General features: G+C 33.8%; 1 protein-coding gene and 1 long non-coding RNA gene across 3 annotated transcripts in view; both read right to left on the bottom strand.

Annotated features, from left to right (window-relative positions):
• LOC309962744 overlaps nt 1–17,528 on the bottom strand; it is a 453,428-nt gene that overhangs the window by 237,545 nt on the left and 198,355 nt on the right. The window lies entirely within an intron of this gene.
• GULP1 (GULP PTB domain containing engulfment adaptor 1) overlaps nt 1–17,528 on the bottom strand; it is a 173,202-nt gene that overhangs the window by 100,903 nt on the left and 54,771 nt on the right. For both annotated transcript variants that reach the window (XM_082840853.1, XM_082840854.1), the window contains exon 2: nt 2,966–3,040. In XM_082840853.1, coding sequence (XP_082696979.1) covers nt 2,966–2,993 — 28 coding nt within the window. In that variant the 5' untranslated portion in view covers nt 2,994–3,040. The remainder of the gene's footprint in view (nt 1–2,965; nt 3,041–17,528) is intronic.

Raw genomic sequence — 17,528 nt, 5'->3', positions numbered from 1 at the left:
AGAAAGATGCAGTAAACTTCATTATTCTTGTATCACCAGTGCTTAAAATAGTGAAAAAACCTACTTTGAACATATTGATTTAAAACTAAATATTGATGGATGAATGGATGCATTTGAATAAAATTTTCATGAAAAGGAAAATATTTAAAAACTATTGAAATTTAAGTGCTTTGCACTATGATTATTTCTACTCATCACTATATCAACTGATAAGTTAAAGAACATAAATAAAGTGTAATTAGTTGAATAATCACATTTATGCTTTTTTAACTAAACGATTAATTTTTGACATAATAAATAGAATATAAGATTTTAAAAGTTCAAAAAGAAAGCTAACATAGGGAAAGAAAGAAGCTATAAAACATTAATTAAAATTTAATCTATGAATCTGGGGTTAAATAATTTTTACAGAGCTTTGCAAAATAGTCCAAAATGATGCAATTCTAGTACATTCAGTTTTTTTCAGACCCTATGAGCAACTCTAATAACCATTAAAGCATTTGCAAAGAAAATCAGTGAAGTGCCTGGACAATTCAATCAAAGAATACCAAATTACTAATTGGGAGATTTAATAAAAAGAGAAAAAAAAAACAATTATGTTTAGATTTAAGATAATCTCTTTTCCTTGGGTTTCTGATTCAGTAAGGTTGCATGTAATAACCAAGTAAATTGGCTATCTATGAAATAAGAGATGTTTTTAAAAATAAAAGGCGATCTTGTTTTGTTTAGAGTACAGTACAGTGTATGTTGATGCTAGTTATTGGAAAGATGACTTGAATTATATATTCTCTAGGGCTATAATTACAGTTCCTGATGGTCAAGTATATGAATTCTCTGATAAAATTCCAGTTTTACATCTCAAATTAAAATTCAACAAATAGTGCTACTGGTTGAAACTAGGAGCACAGGCTCCAAGAAGTTTTCTTTTTACAACCGTAATAAATGAGAGAGTGTGAAGTGACTGGTGAACTTAAGGTAGAACTTCCCGGCATCAGGTTCTAAATGAACTGGAGTGAAATACTGATCAAAAATTTTCTGATATGTAATCACTAGACTTGAAAAATAAGAGAAGTCAAAAGAAATTTAAAGAGAATGCAGCAAAGCAGGAAATAACAAGTTTCTGCTTCTTGATTCTCTAGATCACTCTGATTTTCCTCATGGTTGTACTCCCACTGTCTTCAAGTGAGACAAATATACAATCGCCAGTTACTCATCTTACTATCCAACGCTTGGGATTTCTCAGTGAAAAACCACTCCAAATCCCCTTCAAATAAACAAATTAGAAATGTGAAGTTTCAATTTTAAAACCATGGGAAAGGGAATTCTAAGCAAATAAAAAGAAGCAAAGATATTGAAGTGTCTTTAAAAACAAGATAGTGTGTTTAAAGTGATGAGTTGTGATGTAAGGTTTTTATTGTCTTAGTAAAAATACTTCTATATATCAGAGAATTATTTCTAGATTTTTTACTAGTAAAGGGAATAAAAAGAAGCATGATTTTATTTTTGGTATATGTTTTAAATCAGAAGCAAGCTACAGACCACAATAAATGTCATTTTGCCTTCCTCTTATTCTGAAAAATAAGTAAAATAATAAATTCCTAGTTTCCCAGGGTTGAAAAGTGCCTGAAAGTTCTTCACATTACCTAAATCCCTACTGAATACATTAATCCTCTATACCACATCCAAATGTTCGAACACCTCTCATTTCAGTAAAAAATAAAGGTAATACTTTGAATAATTCCGTTATACTTTGGCACAACTTTGTTGGAATTTTTTTCCTACATTTAATCAATGGCCTTATAATTTACACCCATTTGTCCTTTATTAAAGTTAGTTCCATGAACAAATGACAGCATTCAAACATTCATAGGTCTTCAAAAATTGCAAGACCACACCAAGGGTTCTCAGCCATGCTTCCTGTTGCATGGTTGAAAGTCCTGAAGTCATCTCAGCCTTTCTCAACCAGGCATGTTACAGTGTGTCAATTCATCCTTAAAAGCAAGAACACACTGTGACTGAGGGCATGGAGTAGAACAATTAATCTATTTCCTGGTTCAAGACTGTTCATTATTCATCCATTAGAAAATGAACTGGAACCTTTGATAACCACACCGATGACTTTATTCTTCAGCCATGTTTTACCCACCCAGCAATTAAGGTGCATCTTCCAAATAATAACAATATATAAATAAGTATAGAAGTGTTAGAGGTTCTGGACCCATGTTTGGCAATTTACAATATCTTATTAAGTTTACAGTGTGGAATATGACATAACTAGTCATTTCCCCCCCATATGCCTGTAATCCTACCACATCAGTTATCTCTTCCTACTTTCAATCACCTAAGAACTTGAGTGGCATCATTTAAGTATTCTCTCCCAGGTCATTGACAGCATGTTAAACAGGAGAGAGCCCTGTGCCCACCACTAGAGAACTCCTTCTAGAATAGCAAGGATACATTATTTTAACTTTACTGAGCTATATAAAAATATCAAATTTTTCTATCTTTCCTATGAGTGTATCAAGAAATATTTTGCCAAATGCCATGTTTTCCTGCCCCTTAAAAAAATTTCTGTACTGATAATTACGATCTATTTATACTTATTTTAAATTCCTACTTTAAAATTAATAACAAATTTATTTGGCCTCTTGCTATCAATTCACCTATCATGAATCCTTATTCATTATTCAATAAAAAGTGAAGTGCATGCACACACACACACACACACACACACGAGTGAATTTAAAACACTATAGCCCATGTAAGCTCAGGGAATTTAGTACTATGGCTATGAAAAGTGAAGTTAGGACTAACTTCCTAAGTCAGATCACTTTATTTTTTGCAACTCTAACTTCATTCTAGAGTCACATGGTTTGATAATCGGAAAAAGTGATTTCTTAACATCTCTGCTTGATTTGAACAGTAATATTGAAATGACTGCCAGGTCTTTAGTGGACACACTTACCTTTCTTCCTGCTAAAAGCACGGTTCATGATGAGGATCAACCAAATAGATGTTCAGTTCAATCACACTTTATATCCTATAAAATTAAGAAAATAGTAAAGCATAAATAAAGGAATGTTGATCAACCTCTTTTATGTAAATTATTTTAATCACAAAGTCTTTTTAAATTTTCTAGATGTTTAAAAACAATATTTCAAAATATCCTGAAGGACAATGGGTAAGAATAAACGTAATACTCAATATTATGAGTGGCACAGCAGATAAGAACAATATATCAAATGAAATTCCTCCCAAGTTCCTTAACTTTTGTCTTTTATCCTATTATACATCTTTCACTAATTATATTTACCTTCAAATTTAAGAATAAAGAAGGTTAACTTTTCCCTGAGCTTGTTGGCAAGAAGTGTGGTAATGTTTTGGGTTATCATTAACAGCAGTGGTGGATAAACAGAAGTCTTCTGATATAAATGGGGGTCATGCCCCCCACCCCCAATCAGGCTATGCTTGGCAGCTCTGTGTCCCATGATGCTCCAGACAGCTGCTGCCTATCTGTTGAAACCAAGGCAACGGCATACCTCCCATTCCCCACCCCTGAAGCCAAGGAGGGAGCCTTGATGATCTCCGAGTCACATTCAGGATCATTCATTCCTAGTCTTGAAGAATAGTGCACATTCACAGCCAAATAGCTGTATGGTCCTGTCCTGTGGGATCTAAGAAATCCAAAAGCTGTTCTTCATTTCATCTCATCTCCATCTTCTTCAGTTGAAACTGGCAATGTTTTGCTAGAGTAGCTGATTAGGTCTGCAATTCACATAGATACTAATCTCATCAAAGGGCTATTTGGCCATACCTTTGGTGTTCTCTGCTATATGGATTGGCTGAGAATTTTCCAAATCTTTTAAGTACTGATTACTTTTTGCTTAACAAATTCATTTCCTTCTCACATTTTACTGTAATCAATTAGAAGGAACCAAGCCCCTCCTTCAACATTTTGCTTAGAAATCCCCTCAGCTAAATATCCAATTTTATAGATTGCAAGTTTTACCCTCCACAAAACACTAGAACACAAATACAATTTGGCCAAGTTTTTTGCCACTTTATTACAATGATCACCTTTTCACCGTTGTTCAAAAAACATGTTCCACTTTTCGAGACCTTATCAGAATGGCCTTTACCATTCAGATTTCTACCAACATTCTGTTCATGATTATCTATGTATTCTCTAAGAAGATGGAAACTTCCTCTCCAGCTCTCCTCTCACCAGAATCGTCTTCAGTAATCCCTTCAAAATACTCTTGTTTTCTTCTAGCATGCACTTCAAAACTCTTCTAGCTTCCCCCCATTACCCAATTCCAAACCTGTTTCTACATTTTTAGGTGTTTGTTACAGCAGCACCCTACTTCTCAGTAACAATTTTTATTTTGGTCTGCTCAGACTGCCATAACAAGATACCATCAACTGGGTGGCTTAAACAACAGAAATTTATTCCTCACAGTTCTAGAGGCTGGAAGTTTGAGAGTCATACTTTAGGGTGCCAGCATGGTGGGTTCTAATGAGGACCTTCTTCCTGGCTTGTAAACAGCCACCTTCTGGCTGTCTCCTCACATGACAGAAAGAGAGAGGGCACTCTTATCTCTTCTTGTTCTCATGAGGATGCTAATCCCATCACTGGGGCCCCACCTTTGTGACCTCATCTAAACCTAATTAGCTCCTAAAGGCTCTATCTCCAAATACCAGCACTCTGGGGGAGAGGGCTTCAACATATGAATTTGCAGGGGACACAAACATTCAGTCCGTACACTCTCCATAAATCTACATAGCAATTGAAGAACAGCAGAGAAATTAATCTTTATCATAAAGTTGTTATTGCAGTGAAATTACTGCTATCTCTGTCCTTGCACTTCTACTCCCAAGAAAAATTAAAATAGTTAACTGAATTATAAAATATTACTAGGTACTGTTTAGTAGACTTAGATAATGACACAATAATATCAATCTGTTATTCACCCCATACTTTACTCATCTTCTCATGATATACGCTATTAATACAAGATAGGTAGAGAATACATTTTAAGAATTAGAATGCCAAGATAATTATTCCATGTATATTAACAATATAACATGGTTTATTTTCTATAGTATGAAAGATATTACTATTATATATATATATATATATATATATGTAACAATTAAAATGACTTCATTTTCTACAATTAATTTATTCATTCACTCAGAAATAATTTATTGATCTCCAGTTCCAGGCACTCTGCAAGATGCAAAGAAATACAATAAGGACAAAATATATTCTGTATTCTCCCAAGAGTTACTCTTCACCTAGAACATAACAGACATGATTATTAATTGATCATATCCTCAAGGAATAAGTAAAGATCAAAAACTAGCAGAAAAGGAATATAATGTATCCAAATGTAAGATTCAATTTCTCTGGAAGAATAAAGAGACCAATACCATGATGTCTATTAATCAGCAGATCAAATTCAGTATGCCTCTTCACTACCCAAATCTCATCACTTTTAGGTAGACATTTTCAACAATAGCAGACCATAAAATATAAAGGCATTTAATACTATATAATTTTAAAATCCATGAAATTAAATAATATTGTGCTTTTTAAATTAAGAACAATATAATATAAACTCTTTGGGGACATATAGACAGAAAGTAATAAACCTTAGAATAATTGTATAAAGTTCAGTAGGCCAAAGAAGAAGAGTATAAAATAACAGTACAATTCTATGACTCTAAAACACCAGAAGGATTGTTGCCTGCTCACAAAACATGTAGATATAAATGTCAATGAATATCAGATAAGCCATTCTTGTAATGTAACTAAAAAACAATAATTTCACTTTCCAAACACCATTCTTTAGCCTATTTATTTGATCCTATGGTACTCTACACTTCTTTGTAAAACAGATCTTACTTCCCCTCTCTATGCCCATGTATATAGTACAGTGCATGGCACTAAGTCGGCATTCAATATACTTACACCTATTTAATGTATAATAATACATGTTTTGGGCTTCGCTGGTGGTGCAGTGGTTAAGAATCCACCTGCCAATGCAGGGGACAAGGGTTCAAGCCCTGGTCCGGGAAGTTCCCACATGCCGGGGAGCAGTGAAGCCTGTGCGCCACAACTACTGAGCCTGCGCTCTAGAGCCCGTGAGCCACAACTACGGACGCCTGAGTGCCTAGAGCCCATGCTCCACAACAAGAGAAGCCAACGCAATGAGAAGCCCACGCACCACAATGAAGAGTAACCCCCGCTCTCCGCAACTAGAGAAAGCACGAACGCAGAAAGGAAGACCCAACGCAGCCAAAAATAAATAAAATAAATACATAAATTTAAAAACAACAACAAAAATACATGTTTTAATGCACTCTACAGTTGACATAATAAGATATATGTCATTATCAACTTAACACATTAATAAGTTAAGAAATATAAGTTCTATATAAACCGATTTTACTTCCATTTACAATATAATATAAATCTTTCTGTTTGGATAAACTTTTCGTAAAGATTGTTTTGGTGACTATATACACATGGATGCATCATTGCCCTATCATTAAACAACTATTATTTCTAAATTTTAGCTAAATATATACAAAGGGAATAATTTACATAAAAATTAGCTTTTATTCATTTTTCCCATAAAATAGCATCCCAGAGTAAAAATCACTAGGTATAAAGTATTATTATTTAGGTTTTCTTTTTTTTTTTTTTAACTAAACATAAAGGGGTTGTAACAATTTACATGGCCATCAGTTATATGACAACACTCATTCAACTTCACATTCCCCAGGATTGACTATTGAATATTGTGTGTCACTGTGTGTATTTGCATGTGCTATATTTTTTATAATCCTGTTTTTAAAATATAAAACTCTTTAAGATTAACAGTGCTATATGGTATGAAAACATACACTGATATCCCAATGAAAAAGAACCACTATCATTCAATAAATAATCCAAACCTTCCTCAGAAATTTATGTTGACACCTCTCCATATATTAAATTCAGCTATGTAGATTTATTTAGACACTTTTGCTTCTGGCCAAGACAGAGTAACAGAGGCTATATTTCTCTTACCATCTGAAACACCTAAAAAATGAAACAAGAGGTATGAAACAATGACTGTTACGACATTAGACATCAGGCAACAAAGGACAGTGATCCATGAGAGATGAAAAACAAATAAGGTAAGCCCTATGACTTCCCTGGCTTAATGCATGGAGAAGGTTTCCAGACTATGGTCCAGGGAGGTGCGACTCAGTTGAACCCCAGCAATCTCCCTGAGTTTTGGAGATATTGCTGAGAATGTGGTGAAATGAAGATGCCTATTTTGCAGTCAAGAGCACTGGAGAGGAAAGAACTCTACCGAAAGCACTAAAGATACCTGCAAAAAATCCTTCTTACAATCGAACTGAGTAATGATAATGACCCAAGACTGAGGAAAGAGCCACCCACAAAATTTAGAGAGAACAGTGCCTGTAGCTCACACAAGAACCAACAGCAAGGAAGGAAAATTTTGAATTCACAGAACTTCAGTTTGATTACTAAGAAGAGTCTCATCTTATCAGTGGGGAAAAATTAAGGCTAGAATAAATGCTGCTTTGGCCTCACCTGACAAATCTTTAAAAACAAGACCCAAAAGAATCAAACTATTTCCAAGTAACTTCTCTATATCCCAAACTATGCTCAAAAGGATTTTAAGGTTAATTAGCACCCAACATGGTAAAATTCACAATACTTGGTATGCAATAAAATGTGTGTGTGTGTGGGGGGGGGTGGCTATATATATATATATATATATATATATATATATATATATATATATATCACATGCAAAGAAGCAGAAAAATACAATCCACAATGGGAAGAAAAATTAATCAAGACTGATCTACAAATGACCTGGATGATGGTAGTGGTAGGCAAGGACATTTAGATATGTTCCATATGCTCAAGAAGCTAGGAGATAGATTAAATAGATACAAAAAAACACCCAAATAGAACTTCTAGAAATGAAAACCACAATGTATAAAGTAAAAAATATACTATATGAGATTAACGGCAGGTAAGACATTGCAGAAGAAAAGAGTAGTGAAATTGAAGACACAGACATAGAAATTATAATGCAACACAGGAAAGTCTAGCTGGCAGGCAGGAAGGAAGAAACGGAGGGAGGGAGGGAGGGAGAAAGGAAAGGAAGGAGGAAAGGAGGAAGGAAGGAAGGGAGGGAGGGAGAAAGGGAGGAAGGGAGAAAGGAAGAGAAGGAGGAAAGGAGGAAGGAAGGAAGGAAGGAGGGAGGGAGGGAGGGAGGGAGGGAGGGAGAGACAGAGGATCACTGAATTATGGAAAAGCCTCAAGTGGTTCAATAGTCCCTGAAGGAGAGGAGAGAGAAAAATATTTGAAGAAATAAAGGCTGAGAATTTTTCAAATGATGAAAAATATAAACCCAGAGATTCAACAAGCTTAAACCCCAAATATGAGAAACAAAAAGAAAACAACACCATGACACATCATAATCATTGCTCAAATTTAAGAACAAAGAGAAAATCTTAAAAGCAGCCAGAGAAAAAGACAAGTACGGAGGAACAAAGATTAGGATGGCAGCAGTTTTCACATCTGAAACCCTGCAAACTAGAAGACAGAGGAGCAACATCTTTAAAGTATGCAAAAGATCAAAGCTTGATCAAGAAGAAACAGATAATCTAATTATATACGGGGAAAGGTAAGAGTGATTTTTTTTTCCTAAGGCCCATTTTGAATTTCTTTATAAAAAACTATATACATTTTTGCTTTTATCTTTCTTAAGGATCCAGAGGCAAGTAAGTCTGGCTATAATCAAAATACAAATGGAATATTTAAATGTAATCAAGGAAAAAACTCATAATTCATAAATTATTCATAATGTATTGAAATATTACCACTCCAAGTTTAAAGCCAATTGGGAGTTTTAAATCTCCAAATAAAAATTTTTAAATACATTATAAATATTAATAGCAGATGCCATTAGATGAATTCTTTTAATCTCATATTTTAAGTAAAAATCAGTAATCCCATTGACAAAACACCATGAGGCCACTTGGTATTCATTTACTCTATAAATTTAACCTTTTTAGGCCTAATTTTAAAACAAGTTTGAAGCCAACAATCATTTTTCTAAAATAAATCCAGCATATCCAAGTTTGAAAACTATTTACCAAAGGAAATCCACAGATATTTATAATTTAGTTTAGAAGAAGTTTAGGGTGACTTTTTAATGAATGGCAGTTTCCTGCTTTGCAACCTGCTGCCCAAGCTCTTGTTTTAAAAAACTGTCACACTGTTATGACTAAAGAAACTCTATATGGTATGAATATTAAAAGCTGTAAAGCAGCTGGCTTTGAATTTAATTTTTATCCTTATAAGTACATTTAATATCAAATTTTCCTTGAATTCTTTCAAGGTTAAAAGAAAAAAAAAACCTCAGTATTGATTAAAACATGGTTCACATTAATATGTCATACATCACCTTAAAATCCTGTTCACTAAGAGATCACAGATGATGTTAAAATAATGAAGACTAATCATTAGGTTTAGTTCTTTGCAGGATGGTAAATTAGGTGAAGTTAAAAAAAAGTTCTTTCTTGTGTGAATGCATGTAAGATGCATTTTCTTACTCTCAAAACTTTTGTGTGCTTTTTGAATATATAATCCAGGAAGGTAATCCTGACATGATGTCAGACAATTTTAGATCCTGCATTAACTCCTCCACATTGCTAAATACTCTAAAGCAGTTGCTAACAATTGCAACTTCATTGCTTGCCATGGTAAAGGAAACTTCCAAAATCCTCCTGGGAGAACTCAGCTCATTTTTGACACTCTTAAGGATCTAATTAGTGTCTATTGTAAAGCTTCTCTGCTTAAAACTCCCAATTGTAAGACATCTTATAATATTCTTCTTCATTGTATTGTAGGACTGTAATTTGCAAAGGGCTCTTTGCGTTTGTAGATCATTACTGAGTGCAGCCAAGAAAACTAACCAGTGCACAAACTGAGACATTTCACAGAAGAAGTCACATGATACGTGTTTAAGAGGCTATACATTTATAATTTACTAAGAAATAGCAGCATTAGTATTTTCTGAAATTCCTTAACTTGGGATATAAATGCTTATCGTTATTTTCATAATACTGACTCGTATCTCTTAACACTCATAAAAAAATCCTTCGCCCTTCCAAAAGATACATTTCAAGGCCACGTTATTCGACAAGCATTATAGGAGTGGAAAAGTAAAAATAAGTAGCACATGGTCCCTGCCTTCAATGAACTTATCATCTTTGACAGGTAGGCGAGAATGGGTATGGGGCTCCATGGATAGGGAGGAGCCCTATAAAAGAGGTAGATACCCCTGAAAGAGAGAGGAGGAAGCACGGAATGGCTGTTTCGTACAGAGGGGCAGCTTCTGAGTGTATGTGAACAGTCACTTCCCAAATGGGCAAAGGCTAAAGGTGAGGCGGGGGGAAGGGTTTCAGGTTGTAGGGCAGAGCACGTGTGGCACATGCTGATTAGAGCAGAGGGCTCCTAGCCACACTGCTAATCGCCTTCTGGGAGCCATCCACTGGCCCTCCCTGAGGCTCCCAACTAGACTATTGTGCAACACCCTTGACTAGGAGGGGAGGAAGGTCTAAGGACAGCTTTAGCTCTTGATAATGTGGCCAACTCTTCAGAATGGCTTATATATGAGAAAACCTTGACATATAAGGTCCAGAAATACCAGGTCTATGCAACAAAATAAAAAGGGCCTGAATTTCTTCCAATGCCAAGAGCAAAGTCAAAATAAAGGCTACAATGAATCAAAAAGAAAAATGGGCACGTACAGCCTATTCTTACTGACACTGAAAGCTATGAAATTTGAACCACTTTATTCTAACAATAACATTTTCTATTGTAAGAGGATTTGAATGAAGTATATTCAAAAGTCATTTCCAGAGCTAAGCATTGTGCAGTAGTATCCGGACAATAATTATGGCAAAGCTGGGATACCACAGAACTCCGTGCAGGGACTGAGTATCAGCCTGGTGGTGCCAGCACCACTCACCCCCTCCAGAATAAGGTTGTGCCCTTTCAACCAAAAGAGAGAAAGCTCCAGGGAAGGAGATGTAGCAGAAATCTCAAACCACCTGAGCAATCCCAGGGGTATGATGAGTATCCCAATATACTTCCACAAGTGTCTATAAAATCCTGAGCTATACTTTGGCAGGCTTATAGCAGTATATTTCAATAACTAGATCGAGATTTTTCATGAGAACTTCAACCAACGATCGATGAACTATTTCTCTCCCTGGGTTATCTTATGTTCTTAATGGGAGGTCAGTTACCTTTCTCTAAAATGAAATAATCACAATAAATAAATTATGCTAAGAGAAATATTTTTAAAGACAAAATATTGAAACAAACATTATTTACCAAAGAATACACATGGCTCTCCTATATGTGGACCTAAAGGTAACCTAGGTTTAGCTTCATTTTAAAGGTTAGACTTTGAAGTTCTTTGTACAAATTCTACTCAACATTCTCCCCTTTTTTTAAAACTCACAATACACTGTCTCTCCTTTTTATTTTGATTGTACACAAAAGAATTATCTTTTTAGACCTGCTGTTTTCGTCATTTCACCAAACACTTTGATATCCATATCCTAACTGTGAGTGAGAACTTGTGGGATCCCATTACTGAGGTAACATTATCTTTGGCAAAACTGTCTGAATTCCTTTGAAAGACTAGAATAAAACAGCTTGACTGCTCATTTAATGCTATTATAGTCTAGGACTCAAGACAATGGATTTTAAGACTAGAATTTGTGAAATATATATTGTTTTAAGATTCAGTTGATCTCTACAAAGCAACAATATAAAAATTTTTACTTCAGTTTCAAATTTTCTTCCTTTTATTAGGGTATTTCACTTGAAAGGATTTTTTTCATTTAAATGTCTTGCTTTAATATGATCTTTTTTTTGACATTTTGTATGGTAAGCAGTTTTTATCTTTACATTAAGTTGTAACAATCAGGAATTTATAAATGTGCATAGATTTGCCATTTTAATCACTTTATACAGTTTTGTTTTAAGACAGACAGACAGAGGGAAATTATTCCTTTTACCAGTTCTTAAATCAGCCCTGGAAGAAACTTCTCACATCTTTTCACCTGATATCTAGAGCACCTCACAATGTCAGTGGCTTAGTTAGGAGGGAATTGATGGGCAGGAAATCTAATCCTCCAAAACAGAGCCTCCAAATATCTCCACTCGAAAATTATGCTTTCTTTACTGTTAGAGGCATTACTGTTACTCTTAGAGGCACTACACTTGCCTACACGCAATACTGCTTTGACCACAGTTAATAATGCATTCTGCCTCTGTGACTACGATCAAAACTTCCTATTTTTAACTTTAGTGGGACTATGGTAATCTTAAATCTGCTGGTTTCCTTCCTGTGGGCTTTCAACCAGCCTTTCTCATCTAGCTGCCAAAACATTTCTCCTCAGAAATCTCTTTACCTTCATCACCACCTTGACCATGTTGAACTTTACCCTAGCCCTGTGACCCTGGAAAATAACAAAGGTTAAGGAAATCCCCCATCCCTCTGTGTTCTGGAAATGGCTTGCTACAAAGAACCACCCTTCCCTACAAGACTTAGATAAGATTTAGGGCACTCCCCTGTTTATCCAGGACAAGGCCAGACTTTGACCCTCCAAATTCCCATTCTTTGCTTCATTAATGATTAGCTGAACTGTTTGTGCCACTGACCAATCTGGACAAAAGACCTGCTACCTTGATTTGACCAAACTTTAGCTAAGCTTCTCTCCTTCCCCCAGGCTCCTCTGACCCACTCTCAGCCTAGCAGCCTCAACCCTTCCTTCATAGTCTCCTCTAAGAAGAGGCTGACCTCACAGTAAAACATTCTCTGGTCTATTGTCCCCAGTTGTACCATCCTCACTCATCCTACCTTCCCACCCACATCCCATTCTTTCCAGCCTTGGTTACTCCTCCTTATAAGAGAAAAGCCCTTTTCTGCCTAGCCTTTGAGATGCCTGCTGATCCTATGCTTGGCATATTCTCCCTACCACAATCATCCACTCCCCTTATTGCACTAATATTTTCCAATAAGGTCTCTCCTTATCTAAATCTGGATTTATTTTTTATTTGACACTCCATTTAACCATACTCACAAGGAGTTCTGGCAACTAACATCAACCTACTTCATTGAATTAATTTGCAAACTTTCGTTTGAATATATCTACTTAAATGGAGCTAGCCCTCTCATTCTCTTGCACTCATGGGTGCTTTCATTTCAGCATCAAATGAATTGCAAAATCATTTTGCAATCCTAGAAAAGTAAATGTATCTTAGTTTTTTAAATTTTGTTATTTTTGCATCCCTAGCAGCATCTAGTTCATACCCAGAGTAAATATCTGTTTAATTACAAAGTGAATTAACAAGTTGTTTTCTAAAACAATATACATTTTATTGTAATACAAACATATATCTTAGCTCCCAAAATCTGTTGAAAATGTACAACTAATTTGAAGATATTTTGTTAGGAAAATTTCTAAGATTGTTTAGTAATCCGATTAACAAAGCTACAATCTTACCTTATTACATACATAGTACAGGACTGTGATAAATTATGCAAATAAAGACAGTGCACTTATTTTTCATCAAAGAAAACATTATAAACAAGCTTATAATGATAATAGCCATGATGATTCTCTGACAAAAGAACTATTTCCTTTGTTAAACAGGAAGAAATCTATTGAAATAATATATTTGCTGAAACAATATAAATTAATGAATAATTTGACAAAGCCACATATATTTTCAGACTGGAGTCCAGCAAACACTGTGATTGTTCCAATACCAAAAACATGAAGAAAAAATTTACTCTCATAAGGCAAATATTCTTTATCTAGGTTAAACTTTTCATAGAAACAAAATTCTAAGAATAGAAGGAAATGGAGATCGTATCTACCTAAGGACAAAGGAGGAAATATTTGTAAGTGAGAAAAGAGTAAGAAGTCATTAATAAGTGAACCAAGTGGAAAATATCAGTATGAAAACATAATGCCTGAAATTGTAAAAAGTCATAAAAATGGACTAAGTTGCAGAATAGGTAAAATTTATAGATGAATTACTGAGCACAAAGATTAAAGGAGAAACTCTCCTAGGGGACTACGAAAAGAGTGAAGAGATATATCAAAGAAATACTGAGAGAGTTAGAGGATAGAAATAAAAGTGCCAAAATCTAGATCCTGGGAATACCAGAAACAAAAATAAAAAGAGAGAAAAAAGATAGTTAAAAAAAATTATGAAGTGGATTTTCACAGAATTAAAATTGATTATGAAAAATGTCAAATTGAAAGTTTCAGACTTAAGCATATTATACTATTTACTTAAGCATATTATACTATTTACATATTTAGACTATTCTAAAATTTAGAATAGTAAATGCAAGACAAAATATACAATACATGCAGGCAGAAATAGATTGTCTAAATAGCAAGAAGCACCAAATTAATAATAAACTTCATAACAGTAACAAAGGATGCAAAAAAGACAAGTAAGCAATATTTTCAAGGTATACTGAAAGAAAAGAACTTTGAACTATGAATGTTATACGGAGTAACTATAATATAATATAATGTGAGGGAGTAATAACTACATTGAAGACAGACAATGCCTCAGAGTTATTACCACTGAAAACATACTTTTTTAGTATTCTGAGGTAATGGGGGGTTAGGATTTCAACATACGAATTTTGATAGGACACAATTCAACTCTTCACAGCTACTGTGAGATAGTGTATTTAAAATAAGCATGTGGGACTTCCCTGGAGTCCAGTGGTGAAGACTTTGCCTTCCAATGCAAGGGGAGCAGGTTTGATCCCTGGTCCGGGAGCTAAGATCACACATGCCTCATGGTCAAAAAACCAAAACATAAAACGGAAGCAATATTGTAACAAGTTCAATAAAGACTTTAAAAATGGTCCACTCACATCAAAAAAATAAATAAATAAAGTTAATAAATAAATAAATATAATAATCATGATAATATGAGGTTTATGCCAAGGATGCAAGGATTGTTCAATATAAGAAAATTTGCCAATATAATTAAGCACATTAACAGGCTGATTGAGAAAAGATGTAATTAACTCAATAAATGCACAATAAACTTTTTTCAGTTTGAAAAAACTTTTACAGAATTAAAAAGAAAAAAAGTATCCCTTAACAAACTAGAAAGGATGACAATCTTCTTCACTTGGTAATCTTCACCATTTATCACACTTAATGGAGAATATTAAGATACTTTTAAGCCTGGGAGCAAAATAAACCTTGTACCATGGTACCAAAGGTACTTGCTCCTGCCATAGCAGGAAAGTAAAAGATATGAGTGTGATGAATGGAAGGGATGAGATAAAACTAATATTAATTACAGATGATATGACTACCCATCTTTTAAAGTCTGCAGAATACCTATTAGAATTAATACTGAGAGTTCAGCAAAATTGCCATATACAAAATCAACTTATAAAAATGAATAGTATTACTCTATACCTATAATAGCTAGCATGATCAAAAATGAAATATTATTCACTATAGGAATAAAACTATAAAGTATCTTGGAAATTAATATAAAAAATTCTTACAATTTCTATGGAGAAAACAATTTAAACTTGTATATAAACAAAGATAATTTACACAAATGGATATATTTCTTGCTCTGAGCAACATAACTTAATGTTATAAAAATATCAATTATTTCCCAAATAATTTATATATCCAAAACATATAATCAAAATTTCCAACTGGATTTAGTAACTTGTGAAAATGCATTGCATATAAAACAGAGTAATTTACTGTAAACTTATTCTAAAATTATTTATTCTTCCATATAAATGTCCACATAAAATTTCCTCCATATGTTTTAGCATCTGTCTAAACTTATTCTAATATTTATATGATATAATAAATGTTTAGAAATAAATTACCCTTTAAAAAAGTTTAAAAAGAAATCCTAAGTGGTATAAAAACATATATATTGTAAAACTATTGTAATAAAAACAGTAATAACATTGGCAGGAAATCCAAGAAGTGGATTGGAATAAAGAGTTCATAAATATCCCTGAAAGATGGGATCTTAATTCTGATTAAGGGTAGAATCTTAATATATGATGAAGAGGACATCATAAATCCAAGGATATGCTCTTTAACAGATGGTATTCAGAAATTTGGCTTATATGGAGGTGGGGAAAAAAACATTTTATCCCTAACACTACACAAAGTTGGGATCCAAATGCATTAATAACTTTATGAGTAAGAAGAAAAGCCTATAAAATATAAGAAAATACAAAAAGAATATCATTTTGACCTAGAGCAAGAAAAGAATTTCTTGAAAAAAAATGCAAAAATAGAAATAAATTTGATTACATCATAATTAAAGACTTAATTTCAGAAAACGTAACCATGAAAGAGGTAATCAACAAATGACAATTCTGAGAAAAGATATGTTCTCTCTCTAAATCTGATAATAACTAATATCTAAAATATAAAAAGGCTTTCCTAAAAATCAATTTTAAAAAGTCAGTGACTGCTCCCCACAAAAATGGACAAACAATAAGAACTACCAATTTGTTGAACAACCCAAAAGGCTAAGAAGCATATAAACGGATGCTCAAACTTATTAGTAATCACCAAAATTCAAATTTAAACCATATTACTTTATATTAATTTGATTGGCAAAGTTAGAAAATTGTATAATGACAAATATTGGTGATTTTGAGAGGTTATAACAATGGTTCTCATATTTACATGCTCATTAGAATCACCTGGGAAGATTAAAAACTATTACATGTCAAAAATTCACTCTGTCTATATCAATCAGAATATAGGCTCCTGACTTGAATATTTTTAAAGAACCCTCCTGGTAATTCTAACATGCAAGGAGAGTTGAAGAAAACTAGGATATAGTAACCTTCAGGCACTAATAGGGACAATTTATAAATAGTGTGGCTCATTTGAAGAACAATCTATAGTGCTTAAACAAATTTAATGTTCACATACCCTATAACTCAGAAACTCTGTTCCTGAGTATTCATCCCAAAGAAATTCTCACAGGTCCACAAAGGACTTCTGTGAGAAATCTCATTAATGTTTGAGGTGGTAAGGGGCTGGAGGCATTCTGATTGTCTATCACCAGTAGAAGAGACAGGCAAAATGTGGCAGGGGTACATCAAGGAGTACTCTGTAGAATGGTCAATTGAAAATGATGATTAAATGTGTGCATAACAAAATGAGTGGATCTTAGAAACAATGCTGATTACAACAAACAAGACGGTGAACCAGATAATCCCCAAATTAAACAATGCTTATATACAAAACAATACCAATTTTAAAAGAATAAATACAAACAAAAAAATATGTACATGAAACAACTGAGTATTCTGAAGAGGGGGAAAGGGATAAAAAATGGGCATAAAAGGTAACAAATCAGAGGAAAGACA

This window comes from Leucopleurus acutus (assembly GCF_964270905.1).
Source record: "Leucopleurus acutus genome assembly, chromosome: 6".
Lineage (NCBI taxonomy): Eukaryota > Metazoa > Chordata > Mammalia > Artiodactyla > Delphinidae > Leucopleurus > Leucopleurus acutus.
The sequence above is the reverse complement of the archived record's forward strand: the minus strand, read 5'-3'. Positions and strand labels throughout refer to the sequence as shown.